This window comes from Nomascus leucogenys, chromosome 5, assembly GCF_006542625.1.
Source record: "Nomascus leucogenys isolate Asia chromosome 5, Asia_NLE_v1, whole genome shotgun sequence".
In the NCBI taxonomy this organism is placed as follows: Eukaryota; Metazoa; Chordata; class Mammalia; order Primates; family Hylobatidae; genus Nomascus; species Nomascus leucogenys.
The window spans coordinates 47114402-47136964 of NC_044385.1; the positions used below are offsets into that span (position 1 = coordinate 47114402).

Consider the following 22563-nt stretch of genomic DNA (forward strand, 5'->3'; position numbering starts at 1 on the left):
GTGCAAAATCTGATGATGGCAGAGCATGACCAAAAGGTTGGCCATGATGTGGCTTAAGGGAAAACAGACATTATAAGCCTCATATAAGGAGGAGTTTTTTACTGAGAAGCTAAGTATCAGGTCACTGGTCCTGTTCTCTTTGTTCCATCTTTTCTCAACATCCAAAAATATGCTTCTTTGCCTCGTTCTACTCTGCCCCTCCAAAGTAATTCTCCATTCCAACTCCCCTGTTTCTAAGTAAATAGGGCCTGCTATGACTTAAATTTGTCACCCAAAAGTATGTGCTGGAAACTTAATCCCCAATGCAGCAGTGTTGAGAGGTGGGGCCTAATAGGAGGTGCTTAGGTCAGGAGGACTCCACTCTCAATAATGAATTAACGCAGATTATAGAGGGGTTTAATGCTGTGAATTCGATCTCTTGCTCTCTCTTGTTCAGGTGATCCCTTCTGCCATGTTACGATTCAGCAAGAATGCCCTTACCAGATGCAGCCCCTCAATCTTGAACTTCCCAGCCTCTAGGACCATGAGCCAAATTAAGTTTCTGTTCGTTATAAATTACTTAGTCTGTGGTATTCTGTTATAGTAGCATGAAACAGAGAAAGACAGGGCTTGACCTTTTGACAAATCTGTAATTCCTATCTTCCTACTCAAAGGTATGAATGACTATAATCAAACAGATTGCTTTCCTTCTAACCAACTATGAAGAACTAGAAATTCTGATGGTGGTGGAGGTAAGAGCAGAGCAATTTTGGTATAGAATATCCCTAGGGCAGGCGGTGTGATCTTTATGAAATCAATTCAGTGAGTTTTAACCAGCATTTTAAAAAATGAAACAGAATGAAAAATATTAAAATGCACTACACATAGTAAAAGGTGAGTACTGGAATCCTTTATTTCTGTTATCTACACACACACACACACACACACACACACACACACACACACACTATATTCTGAGTCTAATGTAAATGTACTGCAGATCGCAGTCCAAAAAGTTTGAAAGCCACAGTTCTAAGGGTAGAATCATTCTCTCTGAAGAAAGAATAAGGGATGTGGATCAAGCCAGGCGCGGTGGCTCACGCCTGTACCAATCCCAACACTTTGGGAGGCCGAGGCAGGTGGATTACCTGAGGTCAGGAGTTTGAGACCAGCTTGGCCAACATGGTGAAACCCCATCTCTACTAAAAATACATAAATCAGGCCAGGCGCAGTGGCTCACGCCTATAATCCCAGCACTTTGGGAGGCCGAGGTGGGTGGATCACGAGGTCAGGAGATCAAGACCATCCTGGCTAACACGGTGAAACCCCATCTCTACTAAAAATACAAAAATTAGCCGGGCGTGGTGGCAGGCACCTGTAGTCCCAGCTACTCGGGAGGCTGAGGCAGGAGAATGGTGTGAACCTGGGAGGTGGAGCTTGCAGTGAGCCGAGATCACACCACTGCACCCCAGCCCGGGAGAAAGAGCAAGACTCCGACTCAAAAAAAAAAAAAAAAACATAAATCAGCTGGGCATAGTGGCATGCACCTGTACTCCCAGCTACTTGGGAGGCTGAGGCAGGAGAATCACTTGAACCCGAGATACGGAGGTTGCAGAGAGCTGAGATCACGCCACTGCACTGCACTCCAGCCTGGGTAACAGGGCAAAGACTCCGTCTCAAAAAAAAAAAGCAGGGGAGGGATGTGGATCTGTAGCTTTTTCCAGGGTCTACTGCATTGCTAATGCCCTGCAATCAGACTAGGTTCTAGTCCCAGCTCTGCCACCTAGGAGATTGTGTGTGAGAGCTGAGGTAAGTCGCTGCACTACTAAGCCTCCCTCATCTATTAAAAAAGGGCGAAAACACTTCCACCTTGCTGACTTCACGAGATAGTTATAAAGATCAAATAATAATATCACATTACTCTAGACTATAAGCACTGTACCATTATTGTTATTTTAACTACACTGCCAGAGTGACAAAAAATAATGTTATGACCATCAAAGATATGCCCAAATCATGGTCATCCTATTGTGCAGTCAGATAAACCAAATACTGGAAGCTGCAGGGAATTACTAGGAAACTATTTATTTACAAAATGGCACTTGGGAAAGAGTACAAATAATAAAACTATCCACGCAGACACACACATCTCAAGTAACATACATGAGAAGGTACTCACAAAAAGTGCTCAAAGCAAAAGAATCACTGGTTTTGATGGGTAAGATTTTCTAATCAGTAAAATGAATTGAGTGTTAAAGAAAGAAATGGAGAAGCATATTTTCTCTTCATTATCTTTTATTTTTTTGAGACAGGGTCTCACTCTGTCACCCAGGCTGGAGTGCAGTGGCATAATTTTGGCTCACTGCAACCTCTACCTCCTGACTTCAAGTGGTTCTCCCCCGTCAGCCTCATAAGTAGCTGGGACTACAGGTGCACACCACCACACCCTGCTAATTTTTTAAAATTTTTTTGTAGAGACGGAGTTTCATCATGTTGCCCAGGCTTCTCTTCATATCTTAAATGGTTTCCCAAGACCAAAAGATGCACCAGTTATCATTTAAGCCTAGTTCAATTCCACTTCCTTCAGAAGACCTACTATATACACCAGATGCTATTTTTATTTATTTATTTATTTATTTACTTTTGAGACAAGGTCTTGCTCTGTGGTCCAGGCTGGAGTGCAGTGGCACGATCTCCACTCACTATAACCTCCGCCTCCTGGGTTCAAGCAATTCTCCTGCCTCAGCTTCCCGAGTAGCTGGGACTACAGGCTCACACCACTGCACCCAGCTAATTTTTCTATTTTTTTGTAGAGATAGGGTTTTACCATGTTGCCCAGACTGGTCTTGAACTCCTGAGCTCAGGCGATCTGCCCACCTCAGCCTCCCAAAGTGTTGGGATTATAGGTACAAGCCACTGCACCTGGCCTCCAGATGCTATCTCTAAATGCCTCCAGCCCCTAGTGTTTATAGCTGTCATGTGACATGTAACTAATATTATAAAGTGACATAAAAAGTACCAAGTACCATGAAGTTAGAAAAAGAAGCCTACTGCAAAGCAGAAAGCTTGTGTTTTATTTTTTGCCCTTCTTTAAGTCTAGGACCAAGAAAACCTATTAGTTAAAACTAGCCATCAAGCCTGGTGATAGGCATCTACTGGCCTCAGTTCTTGAGCCTCAACCCAATAGGGCACTTATCTGCATGGGTCATTTAATCACAGGTCACTTTCGGTAGCTACAAATTGTATAAGGATTTCCTTTTGTCAGTGAACAGAAGTCTAGTATTTTAAACAATGTGTTTAATGCCAGAGGCATATCCTACAGGTTTAGTATACTTTCTTTTTCTGTTTCTGTAAAATTTTATAAGCAGATTAAAAGTTTTCTCTTCCTAAACTATCTTTTAGTTTTGTTTTTTAAAATAGAGACAGGGTCTCGCTCTGTTACCCAGGCTGCAGTGCAGTGGTGAAATCGTAGCTCACTGCAGCCTCAAACTCCTGGCTCCAATGATCCTCCCACCTCAGACTCCTGACCAGCATACACCACCATGGCCAGGTAATTTTTTATTTTTTGTAAAAACCGAGTCTTGCCATGTTGCTTAGGCTGATCTCAAACTCTCCACCTCAAGCGACCCTCCGGCCTCAGCCTCCCAAAGCGCTAGGATTACAGGCATGAGCCACACCGGCCTCTTTTCTGTTTTTTAGATTGTAATCTCCTGAGGGTGAAAAAGTATCATTATTTTAACTTCCAACATGTTTTGTCACTCGATAAATGTGATATATAGGAAACAAACAAAGCACTGGGTGGGAGGGGAAGATGACCTCTAACCCCTCCCAACCCACGGATTTCTCACCTCTTGCAGCGTCAACAAAGTATTAAGGATAGCTGGTAGTGTAGTCTGGACAACTCCAAACCTATCCTCTGTAAATGATGCTGCTACTAAGTGCGACAGACCTCAAGGGAAAAAGAAAAAAGGTTAAAAGTGAATCAAAATTAGGCAAAACTATTTGAAATACATCTATTTTAGGAAGGATTAATATTCTGAATATAAAAAGAAATAAAGGCTGGGCACAGTGGCTCACACCTGTAATCCTAGCACTCTGGGAGGCTGAGGCAGGCAGATCGCTTGAGCCCAGGAGTTCGAGACGAGCCTGGGCAACATGGTGAAACCCCTTCTCTACAAAAAATACAAAATTAGCCAGGTGTGGCGCCACAAAGCTATAGTCCCAGCTACTCGGGAGGCTGAGGTGGGAGGATTACTTGAGCCCAGGAGGCAGAGGTCGAAATTAGCCAAGATCACACCACTGCACTCCAGCCTGGGCAACAGAGTGGGACTGTCTCAAAAATAAAAAGTAAAAAAAAAAAAATACATAAATAAAGGGAGGAGCAATTCAATAGAAAAATGGGCAAAAAAATTGGAATAGGCACTGCAAAAAGTACTCAATTGAATTAGTTATGAATAAAATAACAGTCTCTGGCTTTACATTCTATTAGGAAGAAAATTTTAAAAATAATATAGTGTTGGGTAATGATATGTGCCAGGAAAAAAAAAAAAAAAAAAAAACATGTGGTAAGGGCATACAGTATTCTCTGAAAAGAGGATACTTTTCAGAGAATGGTCAGGAAAGGCCTCTGAGCAACATTTAAGCCCTGAGAAGGCTGCATCTATAAGATGAAAAGAAACAGCTCTTTAACAACTAAGTTTTCATATTTAACATAAGTTAACATAAGTTAAAAACAATCTATCTGTTGCACTTTTTTGAAGTAGAGAAAGAGATAAAAGAATCCAGGCTCAACAGCCTGGGCAACATAGCAAGACCCTGTCTCTATATAAAAAATATAAAACTTAGCTGGGCGTGGTGGCATGCACCTGTAGTCCAAACTACTCAGGAGGCTGAGGGAGGAGGATTGCGTAAGCCCAGGAGTTCAATGTTGCAGTGAGCTATGATCATGCCATTGAACTCCAGCTTGGGAGACACAGCAAGACTCCATCTCTTCAAACAAACAAACAAACAAAAAGACTACGTTTTGTTTTTTTTTTTTTTTTTGAGATGGAGTTGTGCTATTTGTTACCCAGGCTGGAGTGCAGTGGCATGATATCGACTCACTGCAACCTCTGCCTCCCGGGTTCAAGCGATTCTCCGGTCTCAATCCTCCTGAGTAGCTGGGATTACAGGTGCATGCCCGGCTAATTTTTGTATTTTAGTAGAGAAGGGATTTCACCGTGCTGGCCAGGCTGGTCTCGAACTCCTGACCTCAGGTGATCCGCCTGCCTCCGCCTCCCAAAGTGCTAGGATTACAGGCGTGAGCCACTGCAACCGGCCCAAAAAATTTTTTTAAAACAAAAATTAACAGGGCGTGGTGGTATGCAACTGTGGCCCCAGCTACTCAGGAGTCTAAAAAGAACCCAGGCTCAGTTTCTCTGCTTACATACAAGAAAAAATTGTGCCCACATCAAAATACGCCTAAATATATTTTTCAAAATGATCTATATAAAACAAAGATATAAAAACGAATCTGTACATTCAAAGACTGAGATCAAGGACCAGAACTGCCCTTTCATGGATTATACTTCAATATTTAACTGACAATTAAAATCACAGTTACAGTTCACAGCCATTGCTTACCTTCTAATGCCCAAATATGCATTTGGGCATCTGAAAAAACAGCCTGAATGGATGCCTCTGGGTGCTACAAATAAAAACAAAACATTCAAGTGAACTCCCCTGAGCGAAAACTCCATTATTTCCTTTAAATAAATATGTAGACTACAAAACAAAAAATTCACAGCTGCCTCTCAAGAATTAAAATTTAAAATAAATTCTTTTATATTTAACTTGATAATTACTCATTTAACTACAATAAAGCACTCTACCATCAACTCATTGTGTGGCCCTTGCCAAGTCTCTAAATCTCTGTGTCTCAGTTACTAATTTAAAGTTACATATACTCAACCTACCTCAGAGGATCAGTTCTTTCTTTTTTTTTTTTTTTGAGACGGAGCCTCGCTGTCGCCCAGGCTGGAATGCAGTGGCGCGATCTCGGCTCACTGCAGGCTCCGTCCCCCGGGGTTCACGCCATTCTCCTGCCTCAGCCTCCCGCATAGCTGGGACTGCAGGTGCCCACCACCTCGCCTGGATAATTTTTTGTATTTTTGGTAGAGACGGGGTTTCACCGTGTTAGCCAGGATGGTCTCGATCTCCTGACCTCGTGATCTGCCCCCCTCGGCCTCCCAAAGTGCTGGGATTACAGGCGTGAGCCACCGCGCCCGGCCGGAGGATCAGTTCTGAGATCACTTAAGAGAATGGTTACAGAAACTCTTTTTAAAAACTTGGCTGGGGCTGGGCGCAGTGGCTCATGCCTGTAATCCCAGCACTTTGTGAGGCAGAGGCAGGTGGATCACGAGGTCAGGAGTTCGAGACAAGCCTGGCCAACATAGTGAAACCCTGTCTCTACTAAAAATACAAAAAATTAGCTGGGCCTGGTGGCAGGCACCTATAATCCCAGCTACTCAGGAAGCTGAGGCACAAGAATCGCTTGAACCTGGGAGGCAGAGGTTGCAGTGAGCTGAGATCGTGCCATTGCACTCCAGCCTGGGCAACAAGAGTGAAACTCCATCTCAAAAAAAAAAAAAGAAAGAAAAAATTTTTGGCTGGGCGTGGTGGCTCATGCCCGTAATCCCAGCACTTTGGGAGGCCAAGGTGGGTAGATCATTTGAGATCAGGAGTTTGAGACCAGCCTGAGCAACATGCTGAAACCCCATCTGTACTAAAAATACAAAAATTAGCTAGGTGTGGTGGCACGCGCCTGTAATCCCAGCTATTTGGGAGGCTGAGGCAGGAGAATTGCTTGAATCCAGGAGGTCGAGATTGCAGCGAACCAAGATCATACCAGTGCATTCCAGCCTGGGATGGCTGGACGTGGTGGCTCATGCATGTAATCCCAGCACTTTGGGAAGCCGAGGTGGGTGGATCACCTGAGGTCAGGAGTTCGAGACCAGTCTGGCCAACATGGCAAAACCCTGTCTCCACTAAAAATAGAAAAATTAGCTGGGCATGGTGGCATGTGCCTGTAGTCCCAGCTACTTGGGAGGCTGAGGCAGGAGAATCGCTTGAACCCGGGAGGCAGAGGTTGTAATGAGCTGAGAGCGCGCCACTGCACTCCAGCCTACGTGACAAGAGTGAAACTCCGTCTCAAAACAAAAAACCCCAAAAAACCAAAATAAATAAAATAAAAAATAAAAATAAAAAAATTGGCTGGGCGCAGCAGCTCACGCTGGTAATCCCAGCACTTTGGGAGGCTGAGGAGGGCCAATAACCTGAGGTCAGGAGTTTGAGACCAGCCTGGTCAACGTGGTAAAACTCCGTCTCTACTAAAAATACAAAAAATTAGCCCACGTGGTGGTGCACGCCTGTAGTCCCAGCTACTTGGGAGGCTGCAGTGGGGGAATCGCTTGAACCCGGGAGGCAGAGTTTGCAGTGAGTTGAGATCACGCCACTGCACTCCAGCCTGAGCGACAGAGCAAGACTTCGTCTCAAAAAAAAATAAATAAATAAAAACAACAACAACAACAACAACAAAACTGCCTACTTGTTATCTCTTTTAAATTGTCTACCCTCAACCCCACTCAAAGAAAAACCGCCTAACCTTCATTTAAAAAATGTTTTTATTTGTACAAATTTATAGAGTACATGTGAAATTTTGTTACATGTATATAATGCATGATGATCAAGTCACGGCATTTTGGGTATCTATCACCTGAGTATAATACGTTTTTGTTAACTGTAATCATCCTACTCTGGTATCAAACATTGGATTTATTCCTTCTAACTGTATATTTGTACCCTTTAACCTACTTCTCTCCATACTCCTCCTACCCTCTACCCACCCTTCCCAGTCTGTTCTTTCCACTCTACTCCCATGTGATCAAATGTTTTAGCTTCCATATGTAAGCAAGAACATGCAATATTTACCTTATTTCACTTAAGATTATGATGTCCGGCCAGGCGCGGTGGCTCATGCCTGTAATCCCAGCACTTAGGGAGGCTGAGGCAGGTGGATCACGAGGTCAGGAGATCGAGACCATCCTGGCTAACATGGTAAAACCCCATCTCTACTAAAAATACAAAAAATTAGCTGGGCGTGGTAGCAGGCGCCTGTAGTCCCAACTACTCGGGAGGCTGAGGCAGGAGAATGGCGTGAACCTGGGAGGCAGAGCTTGCAGTGAGCCCAGATCGCGCCACTGCACTCCAGCCTAGGCGATACAGCAAGACTCCGTCTCAAAAAAAAAAAAAAAAAAAAAGATTATGACGTCCAATTCTATCCATGTTGCTGTGAATGACACAATTTCACGCTGCCTAACCTTCTTTAACATACCACCATGGAATAGTGTGGAACAATTGGTCCATTTGAACAAATGCTGTCTTTGGTTATGTACCCAATGAAGCCTACTAAGTACCATACAACAAGTCTATTAAGTAACATTTTTTAACATCAAATAGCAGCAGTGTCTACAATTTATCATATAATAGATCCACCTGCAAAACTGGGATCAAAATTAGCCTTTCACTTTCCAGAAAACAGGAGATCTTGGTCACCATGTGGTCTGCCACTTACTGTCTCTGTGCCCTTAGGCCACATGACTCCTCTGAGTCTCAGGTTTCCTTATCTGTAAAATGAGGATAAAAAGACATATCTCACAGGAATGCTGTTAGAATTAAATGAGGGAACTGAAGCAAAAACAGAGTATGGCACACATGAGACACTCATGGTGAGTTATTTTCCCCTTCTTTTTTTTTGAGACAGAGTCTCGCTCTTTCGCCCAGGCCGGACTGCAGTGGCTCTATCTCAAGCTCACTGCAAGCTCTGCCTCCCGGGTTCACACCATTCTCCTGCCTCAGCCTCCCGAGTAGCTGGGACTACAGGCACCTGCCACCACGCCCGGCTAATTTTTTGTATTTTTCATAGAGACAGGGTTTCACCATGTTAGCCAGGATGGTCTCGATCTCCTGACCTCGTCATCCGCCTGCCTTGGCCTCCAAAAGTGCTGGGATTACAGGCATGAGCCACCGTGCCTGGCCTTTCCCCTTCTTTTGAAACCAACCACTGAAGTAAAACTTCAGATAACCCCTCTTCCTTTTGGTGGAAGACAAGACACCTTCCTCTAATGGGCAGCCCAGGGTGGATTATTTTTTGGTAAAGGTAATAGCTAGTTGGGTGGATCGTCCCTTCCACCATAGTGGAAAAGCAGTTTCAAGCCCCTGAAATGACTGTGTTATGTGTTATCTATATTCTATTAGGGCTGCTCAGACCTCTTTTTCCACCAGAGTACGACTCCCAAATAATCAATATAACAGATGCCAATATAAACTTTCGCTTGAAGGTATTAATGGAGTGAGTGTGATATTAGATAATACTGCAATATCTGCAGAAAGAGAGGCTAGATTTTAAAAGCTAAAAACAAAAATTCTTTCCCCTACATAGGGGCAAAGGTTTTGCACATCAAAGGATTAAATAAAGACACAACAGTCGTAGCCAGCAAAAACAGGAATGAATCTTTAGCTTCTACAACTGAGATTTACTCTCCTGTGGCAGCTGGAACAGCTGATACACAAGTTGGGAAGTCATTTCATGTGTGGTCTGAATTATAACTTTTTATTCATCATAAATTTAACATCTGTGATATCATCATCTCTCTTTTGAACACCAAATTGGTCACAAAGATGCTAGCAGGACATGAGCCAAGAAGCACCAGATAGCCACACAAATTTGTTCACTTTGTGAAGATCCAGACAGCAGGAAGGGGTCTGTGTTGCCTATCAGCAAAAAGCTGCCAGCAGCCAAGAGACTCGAGAGGCAACTAGAGAGTCAAGCTTCAGAAGCCACTGAAGTGAGATGTGTGTCTAGGGCAACTATTGTTAAAACGGAGGTTCAGTGAAGCACTATGCAAAGCTGCCTGGCTTGCTAGGATTAAGCTATAAAATATTTACAAGTCAGATCCTATCTGCTACTTTATTTCACATTTCATTTCCTCCCTCCCCATTCCCAATGCTATAACCACATATTCTTACCTTACTGAAAAAATACATTATCAACACCCGTTTTGACAAGAAATTCTTAATCTGAGTGGGAAAAAAGGAAGAATTAACACATTTACCTTTTAAATTCTATTCAAATATAACACAGTTCCTAGTTCTTCCAGACACTAACTTAAATGAAAAAATGAAACACTTCACATCTTGTGGGCAAAGAATAATAATACTTAAACAATATGCCATGTAACTAAATACCTTTGTACTATAAATTGGATAACCAAGATGAGCCAACTAATCTAAACTGTATTCCATGTATACACATTTAACCCCCAAATTAGAGCCCCGACATAAAAAAAAAATTAATTAATTCTAAGTGGTTTTGGTGAAATCTTTTTCTTTTTTTTTTTTATTTCAGAAACAGGGTCTCACTTTGTCACCCAGGCTGGAGTGCAGTTATATGATCACAGCTTACTGCCACCTCAAATTCCTAGGCTCAACAGATCCTCCTACCTCAGCCTCCTGCGTAGCTGGGACTACAGGCATACCATCACGCCCGGTTAATTTTTAAATGTTTTTGTACAGACAGGGTCTCATCATCTTGCCCAGGCTGGTCTCAAACTCCTGGGCTCAAGCAACCCTCTCACCTCAGCCTCCCAAAGTGCTAGGATTACAGACTGGAGATATTTTTCAAGGCCATATTATTTCTCAATTCTCTATAACTGTCCTGCCCTTTAACCTTTTAATACCCAAAAAAAGAGTATGTTTCTCTCACAGGGAAAAAAAAATCCCTTTTTTTTTTTTTTTGAGACAGGGTCTCACTCTATCACCCAGGCTGGAGTGCAGTGGCACATTCATAGCTCACAGCAACCTCTGCTTTCTGGGCTCAGGTGATTCTCCTACCTCAGCCTCCCAAGTAGCTAGGACTATAGGAATGCACCACCACGCCCGGCTAATTTTTGTATTTTTAGTAGAGATGGGGTTTTGCCATGTTGCCCATGCTGGTCTCGAATTCCCGGGCTCAAGCAATACTCCCACTTTGGCATCCCAAAATGCTGAGATTACAGGAAAAAAAAAATCTTAAGACACAAAGTAGTTTTCTACTAGTTGACAATCCCGGGGGAAAAAATGTTCTTAGTATCAGCTAAAAGCTAACCCAACTAACTTAAAAGTGAATCCGCTCCTACCATACTCTCATCCAAAGCTGCATGACTAGTCAGAAGCCTGCAGCAAGCAGCACGTGTCTGGTTGGTTAGAAAGTGACACAGTAGTACTAATGGCATATAGAACCATATGGGATCCTGAAGTTTATAAAATGTCTTTAACCATTCATTCCCTATTAATCAGTCATTCCATCAGCAAACATGTTATAATTTCTCCAAATTTAAAAAATAAAAACATGACTGGGCGTGGTGGCTCGTGCCTGTAATTCCAACACTTTATGAGGCTCAGGCAGGATGACTGCTTGAGGCCAAGAGTTTGAGATCAGCCTAGGCAACATAGAGACTGTGTCTCTACAAAAAATAAAAATTAAAAAAATTAGGCAGGCATCTGTAGTCCCAGCTACTCAGGAGGCTGAGGTGGGAGGATCACTTGAGCCCGGGAGTTCAAGGCCGCAGTGTAGCCATGATCATACCACTGCACTCCAGCCTGAGCAACAGACAGACCAAGAACCCACCTCAAAATTTTTTAAAAAGTTCCTTGACCCCTCAATTCCTCCCAGCCATTGCCCCATTTTTCTGTTCCACTTACAACAAATTCCTTAAAAATGTGGTTTTTCTTGTGGTCTCCAATTCATCCAGCAATCTCTCCTGAACTCATGCATTTTGGTTTTTGTCCCCACTACTCCAGCCAACAGCTCCGGTCAAGGACTCAGTGACCTCCGCATTTCTAGCTCAACAGTTAATTCTTAGTTCCCGCCCCATGCTACCCATCAGCAGCATCTGACACTCCCACCTTCTCCTTGAAACTCTTTCTTTTCTTGGTTTTCTACCCACCTCAGAGGCTGCTCCTCAGTCTCCGTTGCTATTCTTCATCTCCCAGACCTTTGGCCATTGGAGGGCCCCTTTCTTGGATATCTCATTTCTTCTGTATCTATATTCAAGAGTTTGCATCGAGTCTCATGGCTTTGAATACTATCTATACTCTGAAAACTTCCAAAGTTACATTTCTAGCCTAGAACTTTCCCCTACACTACAGCTATATGCCTAATTTCTTACTCAGTATTTCCACCTGGTTGTCTCATAGGTCTCTCAAAATTGGCTTGTCCAAAATCAAACTCCTGATTTCCCTCCCCTCACTTCTAACAAATCTCCTTCTCCAGAATCATCAGTAAATTCCAACTCAATAAATTGCAACGATATTATTCCAGATCTTCAGGCCAAAAACCTTAACAGTCAACACTGACTCTTTCTAGTATACACCACAACCAAACCATAAGCTAATCCTATTCCATCTACCTTAAAATACATACCTAGACCTTGACCACATCTTACAGCCTCCACCACAACCACTCTGGTCACAGATACCACCATCTCCCACTAGATTACTGCAACAGCCTTAACACCATCTCTGGGCTTCCATGCCTACCTTGCAAGAGTTGAGTCCCAACACAGCCCCTAGAGCAGCACTTTCAAAATATAAGTTACATCATATCATTCTTGTGGGCAAGACCATACAGTGGCTTTCCATCCCACTCAGAGATGAAGCCAGTCTTTACTACAGCCAATGGGCCCTGGGTGCCTGCTACCTTTCTGATCGTTATCACCCACTAACCACTCTCCCCTCACTCACTCTGCTTCAGCCCACTGGTATCCACATTGTTCTTCACACAAGCCAAGTCCATTCCCATCTCAGATGCATTGGGCTTCTCCCAGCTCTCCCTTCAGGTCTCTGATCAATCATTGCCTTATCAATGAGACTTCCCCTTATCACTCCACATAAAATGATACCCTCTCCCCTAGGAACTGTCTGTCTTCCTTGCTCTATTTTTCCAGATAAGACTTAAAATGTATCAAATTTCTTCCTTCTTATGCATGTTTTCCATATCTTGAATATAACCTATTGAGATGCATCTTAGAGTCAATAGCATGTCATGGTTTAAGGCATCATTTTTTTCTTAATAGTACGTAAGTCTTACAATTAGTGATATTTTATATTTCAGAGAAACAGAATATAATACATTTGCTTACTCACTGATTTCCCCTCACTTGAATGTAAATATTACGTGGGCAAGGACTCTGTTTTGTTTGCTTTTTTCCCAGTGCCTAAAAGCATACCTTGGATATATAAAGAACTCAAATATTTCTTACATGAGGTTATCAGGTCAAGCCACATGAAATTACAATGTGTATAGCTCAAACCAGTCAAATATTAAATATTGGCTGTTTCATTTGAGTCAATACACAAAGCATCAAAAAAAAAAAAGCCCTTCTTATTCTTGATGACTTACTCATGTGAGATCCTTAATATTCTCAATTTTACATGCAAATATAAATCCTATAACCATATCATCCTACCTGTTCACGTTTATTCTGAATCCATGAATAAATCACACTGGGTTGTCTCATTGTCTTACCCTCAGCACTAATAGAGGTAGATGGAGAAGGATTAGAAAATTCAGTCATTTGCTGATCTATTTTTAAAAAAGAAAAGGCAAGATAAGAACTTAGGCTGTTTGATCCTCCGCAACATGACATTTAAAATCTTAAAAAATGTATAATTCTCACCAGAAGCTGATGTCCACAATCTTGGCCCCCTTCTTATTAGCTGAGGACTTTGCGGTGACCCATAGCAGGTGTTTACATCAAAAATTCCAGCCATCCGATTCATTACACTAGAGCCAAATGGGGTCCCAAATGGGCTCACAACATCAGGTGTAGATAATTTTGAAGAAAACAGTGATGTTTTAACTAATGGTGGCACTGAAGGCCGAGGCATCTGGCTAGATTTTGGTGTCTGAAAAGTAGTTTCTTCTGTAAAAGAACAGATCCAGTGCTGAAGAGGCAACCTGATCCAAGCAGGCTAGCAGCAACGCTTTCAAATTCTACACATACCAAATTTTTGTTTAACGCATTTACCCAAAGCTCAGTAGATTGTTTCCATTTATGATTATAGTCTCAAGATTCAGATTTTACTACTGCATTCAAACTCCACTCAAAGAGCTTTATGCATCTTCTGTCAGACTGATATAGTCTCTCTTGTTTTTTTTCCCCCTCCATGAATATCTTCATCTTCAAGGTCAATTTATCTAACTCTAAGCAATTTTGAATGAACTCATCGATTCACATTTTATTTCTAATTGGCAATTTTAATTACTGCATTAGAATCTATCCAGTTTTACTGCATTACTATTTTAGGTATTTCTTGACTGAACATACCAAATCTATATTGTGAACATATACAGGAAAAAAATATTAACGTTACCCCATTTTCCCCAAAGTTTTTTCCTTTCCTTTTCTTTTTCTTTTTCTTTTCTTTTCTTTGAGTCAGGATCTTGCTCTGTAGCCCAGACTGGAGTGCAGTGGTGTAATCTCAGCTCACTGCAGCCTCAACTTCCAGGGCTCCAGAGATCCTCCCACCTCAGCTTCCTGAGTAGCTAGGACTACAGGCACATGCTACCATGCCTGGCTAATTTTTTTATTTTTTGTAGAGACAGATTCGCCATGTTTCCCAGGTTGGTCCTGAACTCCTAGGCTCAAGGAATCCTCCTGCACTGGCCTCCCAAAGTGCTAGAATTACAGGCATGAGCCACCACACCTGGCCTGAAAGTTCTTTCAAGTTAACAAAAGTCACACCAAAGGCTAATTTGCCCAGAATATCTATAAATCTGATCTGTAAACGGCTTTTTCAAAAGTCATCTTATGATTCTCCAATTTAGTAATAGAGTCTGTTATACAAAAACAAAGGAACTTTTCTTGCCACTCCAGCACAAGCCACAAAAACAAATACATTGCATTAGGATTCCATCTTATTATTATTATTATTATTATTATTATTATTATTATTATTATTATGATTTTGAGATAGAGTCTCACTCTGTGGCCAGGCTGGAGTGCTGTGGTGCAATCTTGGCTCACTGCAACTTCCGACTCCCTGGTTCAAGTGAATCTCCTGCCTCAGCCTCCCGAGTAGCTAGCATAACAGGCACGCACAACCACGTCCAGCTAATTTTTGTATTTTTAGTAGAGACAGGGTTTCACCATGTTGGCCAGATGGTTTCGACCTTCTGACCTCATGATCTGCCCGCCTCGGCCTCCCAAAGTGCTGGAATTACAGATGTGAACTACCTCGCCCAGCTGGATTCCATCTTCTTAATAAAACCACCATAAGAAATATAAGAAATTAAACATCCCAAGTACCAAATTTTCATTATACGACTTTTCTTTCTTTCTTTTTTTTCCCCCCTTGAGAAAGAGTCTCACTCTGTCACCCAGGCTGGAGTGCAGTGGCATGATCTCGGCTCACTGCAACCTCCACCTCCTGAGTTCAAGCGATTCTCCTGCCTCAGCCTCCTGAGTTGCTGGGACTATAAGTGTGCAACACCACAGCCAGCTAATTTTTATATTTTTAGTAGAGACAGCGTTTCGCCATATTGGCCAGGCTGGTCTCAAACTCCTGACCTCAAGTGATCCACCTGCTTCGGCCTCCCAAAGTGCTGGAATTACAGGTGTAAGCCACCACACCTGGCCCATTATATGACTTTTTAAAGGTTAATGGAAATTAGAAATCTTTGAAAAATCAATTTAAAAATTAAGACTGGAGTTTTTAAGAGTTTTACAATTATTCCTCAAAATATGAGACAAATTTTGGCTGAGTGATGGTATATGACAAAAACTTACAATAATGAATGCTCCATATTTGGTCAGACTCATGATCTACCCAACCCAGAATTACAATGATCTTTCCAACATGCTAATTTGATGGAACTAGCCTATTCAAAATTCTCCAATGGCTCCATATCTCTATAGAATAAAATCTAAACTTTTTTTGTTGCAAACAAGGCTTCCTTTCATTATCAAACATCTTCTTCTCCAGTCGGACTCCTTTTGGACAGATTTCCTTTTGGCATCTTTATTGCATCAATATTTGCATCATTATTTGTGTGCCTTCCACTAAAAGGTCAGATCCAAGAGTGTTTTCCATCTGTGATTCCCTGGCTTCTAGCACATTGCTTGGTATGCAGTAGGAATTCAATAAGTATTTGTAGAATAGAGGAATGCTGATCTGAAAGTTAATAACATCTGAAACACTCTCAAACCTTTCAAAATCTGATGTATGTTAATTTATTTAAATCATTTTTCATATGTAATCTATTTGTTTTGGGGCTATGACCCCACCAGAGTACGGACTTTGAAACTAGATGAGTTTGCTTTGATCCAGATAGTGATTTTTAAATATCAAGATTAGTTGCCAATGTTTAAAAACTGAAAGATTTCACCTCAAAATTTGTTTAGATTTCAGGCTTCTCTTTTTTAAAAAGACCGGAAGTTCACATATGGGATCCAAAGTCCCATATGGGAACAATGAAGCAGGGCTAACCAACAGCTTCCCCCTTCAGATGAAGCCCATGCTCCCAGGTTCACCACCATCCTCACCCAGCCAGTTTCATCCATTTTCACTAAATGCCTGGCTCCAAAACACGTGGAACATTAAGTCCTTTTATTAGTCTTACATTCATAGGCATCTTCTACCTAAGGGATTTAGTGAACAAGACAGGTTCCTCCACCTCTACTTCTTCCTCTCAGCTTTCGTCTTTTAAATGGAAGGGGTACTAACATTGTGCCCCATTCCCAAATCACCCAGTCGTCTCAGCTGCTCTTCTCTGGGACAGCAACTTTTTGTCTGGGCTACTGCAACAAGAACAGCAACCGATATTATCTGCAAAAATTCACCTGGCTTTGTACTAGAGTAAGCTGAAGTCTCCTATTTAATAGCCATCATTTTGGTAGTGTTTTTAATGCTACCACCACACTGAACTTAATTTGTTTCAAATTAACCAATGAAAAACTGCATATACTTAAGAGTATACAACGTGATGTTTTGGGCTTAATTTTTTCAATCTACAATGATACCCAGGTCTTTTTCTTGGTTCAATATAAGATGTCACATGTTGGATCAATTTTCCCTAAAAATATACACCTCACACTCATATAAGTATCCTTAGATTAACTACGGTCATCTCTCTCTCTTTTTTTTTTTTTTTTTTTTTTGAGACAGTCTCACTCTGTCACCAGGCTGGAGTGCAGTGGCGCAATCTCAACTCACTGCAAACTCCGCCTCCCGGGTTCAACCGATCCTCCTGCCTCAGCCTCCTGAGTAGCTGGGACTACAGGCATGTGCCACCACGCCCAGCTCATTTTTGTATTTTTAGTAGAGACAGGGTTTCACCATGTTGGCCAGGATGGTCTCGATCTCTTGACCTCATGATCTGCCCGCCTCAGCCTCCCAAAGTGCTGGGATAACAGGCGTGAGCCACCACGCCCAGTCTACTACAGTCATCTTTCTTAGGAAATAAAATGTAAATGTTTTTCCCCTCTTAGTAGTCCTAGGGATTACCTGGAGAATTTAATTTCTTAGGTTCCACTGGGTAAGATGAAGACACTCTCCCATTCGTAGCAGCAGCTTCTTGATAGAGAACCAGTTTCTGAGTCATACCATTTAAAAGATTCAAACACTCCCTTGAAATGGCTGTCCAATTGTGGGCATGTCCACCTAGGAGGTCCAAACACCAGCTTTTAAAATGTAAATAATCTTATATTCTCCTCTTGAAGTGGGGGAAAAAGTCAGTAAGAAATTCTACATTACGCTTTGCATCAGGACCCACTTTTCTTAGTGAAGCTACTATTTATACTCACGACATCTAATACACAGCAGGAGTTCAATGAATACTCGGATGAATTAAGTTTCCCAAAAGTCTACAAGCAAAAACTTGCTATTTTACCACACACATACCAAAAAAAAAACAAAAACAAAAAACCCTCAAATTGGTCGCTAAAATAAAGCCAAACACTAGATCTTAGGTTGAGGGAGAAAGACCAGGGTTACTTCACTAGCAGTGTTAAACAGACTGCTATGACTGTGAACAATGAACTAAGACAATGAACATGAGGATGTCCAATGAGATGCACTTCCATGGTCCCCAGTGACCTCTAAACTTTTGAGTCTGATCCCCTGGGCTTCCTTACATTTTCATGTATATAACAGCCCCTATGTGCTGTTCCATCTGCGGGAGTGACTCATTAATAATGATCACACTTTACACTCAGAGAGCTTACAGATCTATTATCTTATTATTTAACTTAAACTACTGTGCCCCCATTCCTTTAAAAATTCCCTTATTTCTCATAGGAGATCTTTGTCTCCTAGAGTTATTATATAAAAATCAAGCATGCTTCACTATGCATTAATAGCAGAGAAATCCACTGAAAACTGGTTTCTCTATCCTATGTGCCAAATGATCATTCCCTCTTCACTTGGATCTCTCCTTAAACACTCCCCCCATTGTACAACTCAGGAATACCAGCTAACCTACAAACACACACACACAATACTCTATCACTAGGCCTCAGGATATTTTTACTACTGTAATTTGGGTACATTAGGAACTGTGTAACCATCCAATTAAATTTTTGTTTGTTTGTTTTTGTGATGGAGTCTTGCTCTGTTGCCCAGGCTGGAGTGCAGTGGCGGGATCTCAGCTCACTGCAACCTCTGCCTCCGCGGTTCAAGCAGTTCTCCTGCCTCAGCCTCCTGAGTAGCTGGCATTATAGATGTGCAACACCATGCCCAGCTAATTTTTATATTTTTAGTAGAGACAGGGTTTCACCATGTTGAAACTCCTGACCTCAGATGATCCTCCCGCCTCAGCCTCCCAAAGTGCTGGGATTACAGACCTGAGCCGCGTCCAGCCAATTAAATTTTTTTATGTGCTAGAATGCACACTCTCTGGCAGAGCAAATGCCACCCTTTTACGGTTTACTTGAATCTCTGGTAAAAAAAATAGAGTATAGAATTCCTGTGTTAACTCAAATCTGACAGAAAAGCATTGTTGTAGTTAATCTTCCACAATATCAGCTCTGGGTTTCTCATGCTACTAAAACGAGAGTGGTTCCAGTCAATTATACTTTTATATAACTGGATTTTATTTCCATATAACATTTAACTATAGAAGGTTTATTATCTGGTATTTTATCTGGTAATTAGCAAGCTTGGAACATAATGAAGAAATCATTAAAAAGAAGATGAAAAGCTGGTTGAGTGTACTGGCTCACACCTGTAATTCTAACACTTTGGGAGGCCAAGGCAAGAGAACTGCTTGACCCCAAGAGTTCAAGGCCAGCCTGGGAAACACAGCAAGACCCCGTTTCAACAAAAATTTTTAAAAATTGGCCAGGTATGGTGGTGCACACCTGGTGTGCACCTATAATACCAGCTACTTGAAAGGCTGAGGCAAGAGGATCGTATGAGCCCAGCAATTTGAGGTTACAGTGAGCTGTGATCATGACACTGTACTCTACCCTGGTGATACAGTGAGACCCTGTCTCTTAAAAAACAGAAGAAAAGCCACCCAGGTTCTCTGTTTCCCACCGGTGCCTGGGACTGGACTGTTTTCCCTCTAGGAACAACAGAGAACTGGCAAAGTCGCTGTCTTGAACAGCATGGCAAGAATAGCATACACTATAAGTGTTTCAGAGTTGCTGAGAGCATCCTTGAGTCACCACCAAATCTAGTTTCTTCCTCATTTTTTTTAAAGGGAGGCAGAGTAGCATAGCAGAAGGAGTCGTCCTGTACATGCAGCCAAATGACAGGACTCTTATTCCAATTCTGACATTAACTTTAGTTAAGCCAATCTCTGAGACTTAAATCTCCCATCTAGAGAGTAGATCACCTAATTTTTAAGATCCTTTGTAGCATTAAAAGTTTTAGAATTCTTTTTTGGGGTGGGGAGGGGGATAGGCTCTCACTTTGTCACCCAGGCTAGAGTACAGTGGCACAATCTTGGCTCACTGCAGCAACAGCCTCCTGGGCTCAAGCAATCCTCCCAGCTCAGCTCCCCAAGTAGCTGGGACTACAGGCACATGCTACCATGCTGGGCTAATTTTTTGTATTTTTTGTAGAGAAAAGGTCTCACCATGATGCCCAGGCTGGTCTCGAATTCCTAAGCTCAAGTAATCCACTCACCTTGGCCTCCCAAAGTGCTAGGATTACAGGGGTGAGCCACCACGCCCAGCCTAACTTTTAGAATTCTTAAGCTGTATTTTTCTGCCCTAAAATTGTCAATGTACTAAATAATTTCTTCAGGTTAAGGAAATGAAGGAGCTGAAGGAAATAAACGCTTAAGCTGTGTAAGATTTAATTCAATACTTCATTTAATGGACTCACTAACATCTGATATTTTATTAAATACACCTTTCTCACCAAAAACTTTAAGTGAATTACTTTCTTTTTTTTTTTTTTTGAGATGGAGTCTTGCTCTGTCACCCAGGCTGGAGTGTAGTGGCGCAATCTCGGCTCACTGCAAGCTCTGACTCCCGGGTTCACGCCATTCTCCTGCCTCAGCCTTTCAAGTAGCTGGGACTACAGGCGCCCGCCACCACGCCCGGCTAATGTTTTGTGTTTTTAGTAGAGACGGGGTTTCACCATGTTAGCCAGGATGGTCTCGATCTCCTGACCTCGTGATCTGCCTGCCTCAGCCTCCCAAAGTACTGAGATTATAGGCTTGAGCCACCGTGCCCGGCCAAGTGAATTACTTTCTACACACATACGCCTAATCAGGTCTATTACTTTTAGCAATACCTGGTTGGCTGAGGCTAAAAACTTCTTGTCTTTGTGAAGGAGAATACTGAGAAAGCAACATCAGGTCCTGCAAGGCTAAATACTAAAAAGGGGAAAAAACACATATTATTTAATTTTTTTTAACCTCTACATAAAATCTCACTAATTGGGTTCATCATTATATATCCAAGAGGAAATTAATTAAACTTTTTCATGAAAAAAAAAAATCTCAGAACCATAACCTTCCTTTCTAGACTTCCAGAACTTTCCTGCCTCTACCCTTCCTACCTACTACAAGTTCCAGCTACAAGGAACTACAGAATTCTCTGTGCTCTTTCACATCTCTGTGGTGGGAAATTGAAACATCACTTCCTCCTGGAACTTCCCCTGGTTTCCCTCACACAAACATACATTCACATAGCTCTCAACCATGGCACTAACATCATGTATTGTAACTGAATGTTTAGTTGTCTCATCTGATTCCACCCACCAAACTGTGCAGCCCACAAGAAAACAGAAAATCTTACTTGCTACCATATCCAAAGGCAGTGCCTAGCACGTGATATCTAATTTTCTTTTTCTTTTTTTTTTGAGACAAAGTCTCACTCTGTTGCCCAGGCTGGAGTGCAATGGCGTGATCTCGGCTCACTGCTACCTCCGCCTTCCAGGTTCAAGCGATTCTCCTGCCTCAGCCTCGCGAGTGGCTGGGACAACAGGCACGCACCAGCACACCCAACTGATTTCTGTATTTTTAGTAGAGATGGGGTTTCACCATGTTGGCCAGGCTGTTCTCGAACTCCTGACCTCAAGTGATCCACCTGCCTTGGCCTCCCAAAGTGCTGGGATTACAGCCATAAGCCACCATGCCCAGCCACCCTATTATTTTTTTTTTTCTTTACTGAAAATCTTCATCTTTTCCCAGGCAAACCTCTTTACTCATCCTTCAAGATACCATCCCTCTCTGAAGTTTTCTTGTATTGGTCCCAAGCTGAATAAGAGGTTCCAATGTATTTACCACAGTACATTTTAATTATTTTGGGCGTCTGTATTTTCTACTAGGCTATGCTATGTCTTATTCATCATTCTACCACAAACAACTAGCAGAGACTAACATACCACTAAATAAATATTTGGTGAGTAACCAAATGAGTAACTGATACTTTTAAGTTTCTCTAACAAATTAGTTATAAGTAATATTTAAAAGTAATCCTATTTATTTTCTTATTTGTTTATAAATTCTTCAGAGTGTGATCAAAACTGGGTTCTAACTACTTTCTTTTAGCATTTCTGTTTGTTTGTTTAGAGATGGGGTCTCACTCTGTCACCCAGGCTAGAGTGCAGTGGCAGGATCACAGCTCACTGCAGCCTCCAACTCTTAGGCTCAAGGAATGCACCTGCCTCCACCTCTCAAGTAGCTGGGACCACAGGCATGTGCCACCATGCCATTCAACTAATTTTTAAATTTTTGTTGAGATGAGGTCTCCCTATGTTTTCCAAGCTGGTCTTGAACTCCTGGGCACAAGTGATCCTCTCACCTCGGCCTCCCAAAGTGCTGAAGACCACACTCAGCCTCTTTTAGCTCTTTTTAAAGGACCTTTTAACAGGATCACACATATTGTAGATCTAGTTTAAAATTTCAACTTGCAAATTCAATCTAAACCATTTATGCTTACTTAGATTGATTTGTAAAATTACTGCAACTTCTTTAAATTCTTGATTGTAATTAGTTTTAGGATCATTACCAGCAATTCATATTTAAGGAGAGTTCACTAAATATCTATA

The 22563-nt window shown here is 41.9% G+C and overlaps 1 protein-coding gene across 2 annotated transcripts in view; it reads right to left on the bottom strand.

Moving 5' to 3' along the window:
* The window catches only part of NDC1 (NDC1 transmembrane nucleoporin), a 69588-nt gene that overhangs the window by 18312 nt on the left and 28713 nt on the right, over positions 1-22563 (bottom strand). For both annotated transcript variants that reach the window (XM_030812996.1, XM_030812997.1), the window contains exons 10-16: positions 20803-20884; positions 17563-17718; positions 13734-13979; positions 13524-13639; positions 10045-10095; positions 5602-5665; positions 3828-3928 (exon numbers count right to left, since the gene is read on the bottom strand). In XM_030812996.1, the coding sequence (XP_030668856.1) occupies positions 3828-3928; positions 5602-5665; positions 10045-10095; positions 13524-13639; positions 13734-13979; positions 17563-17718; positions 20803-20884 (816 nt within the window). The remainder of the gene's footprint in view (positions 1-3827; positions 3929-5601; positions 5666-10044; positions 10096-13523; positions 13640-13733; positions 13980-17562; positions 17719-20802; positions 20885-22563) is intronic.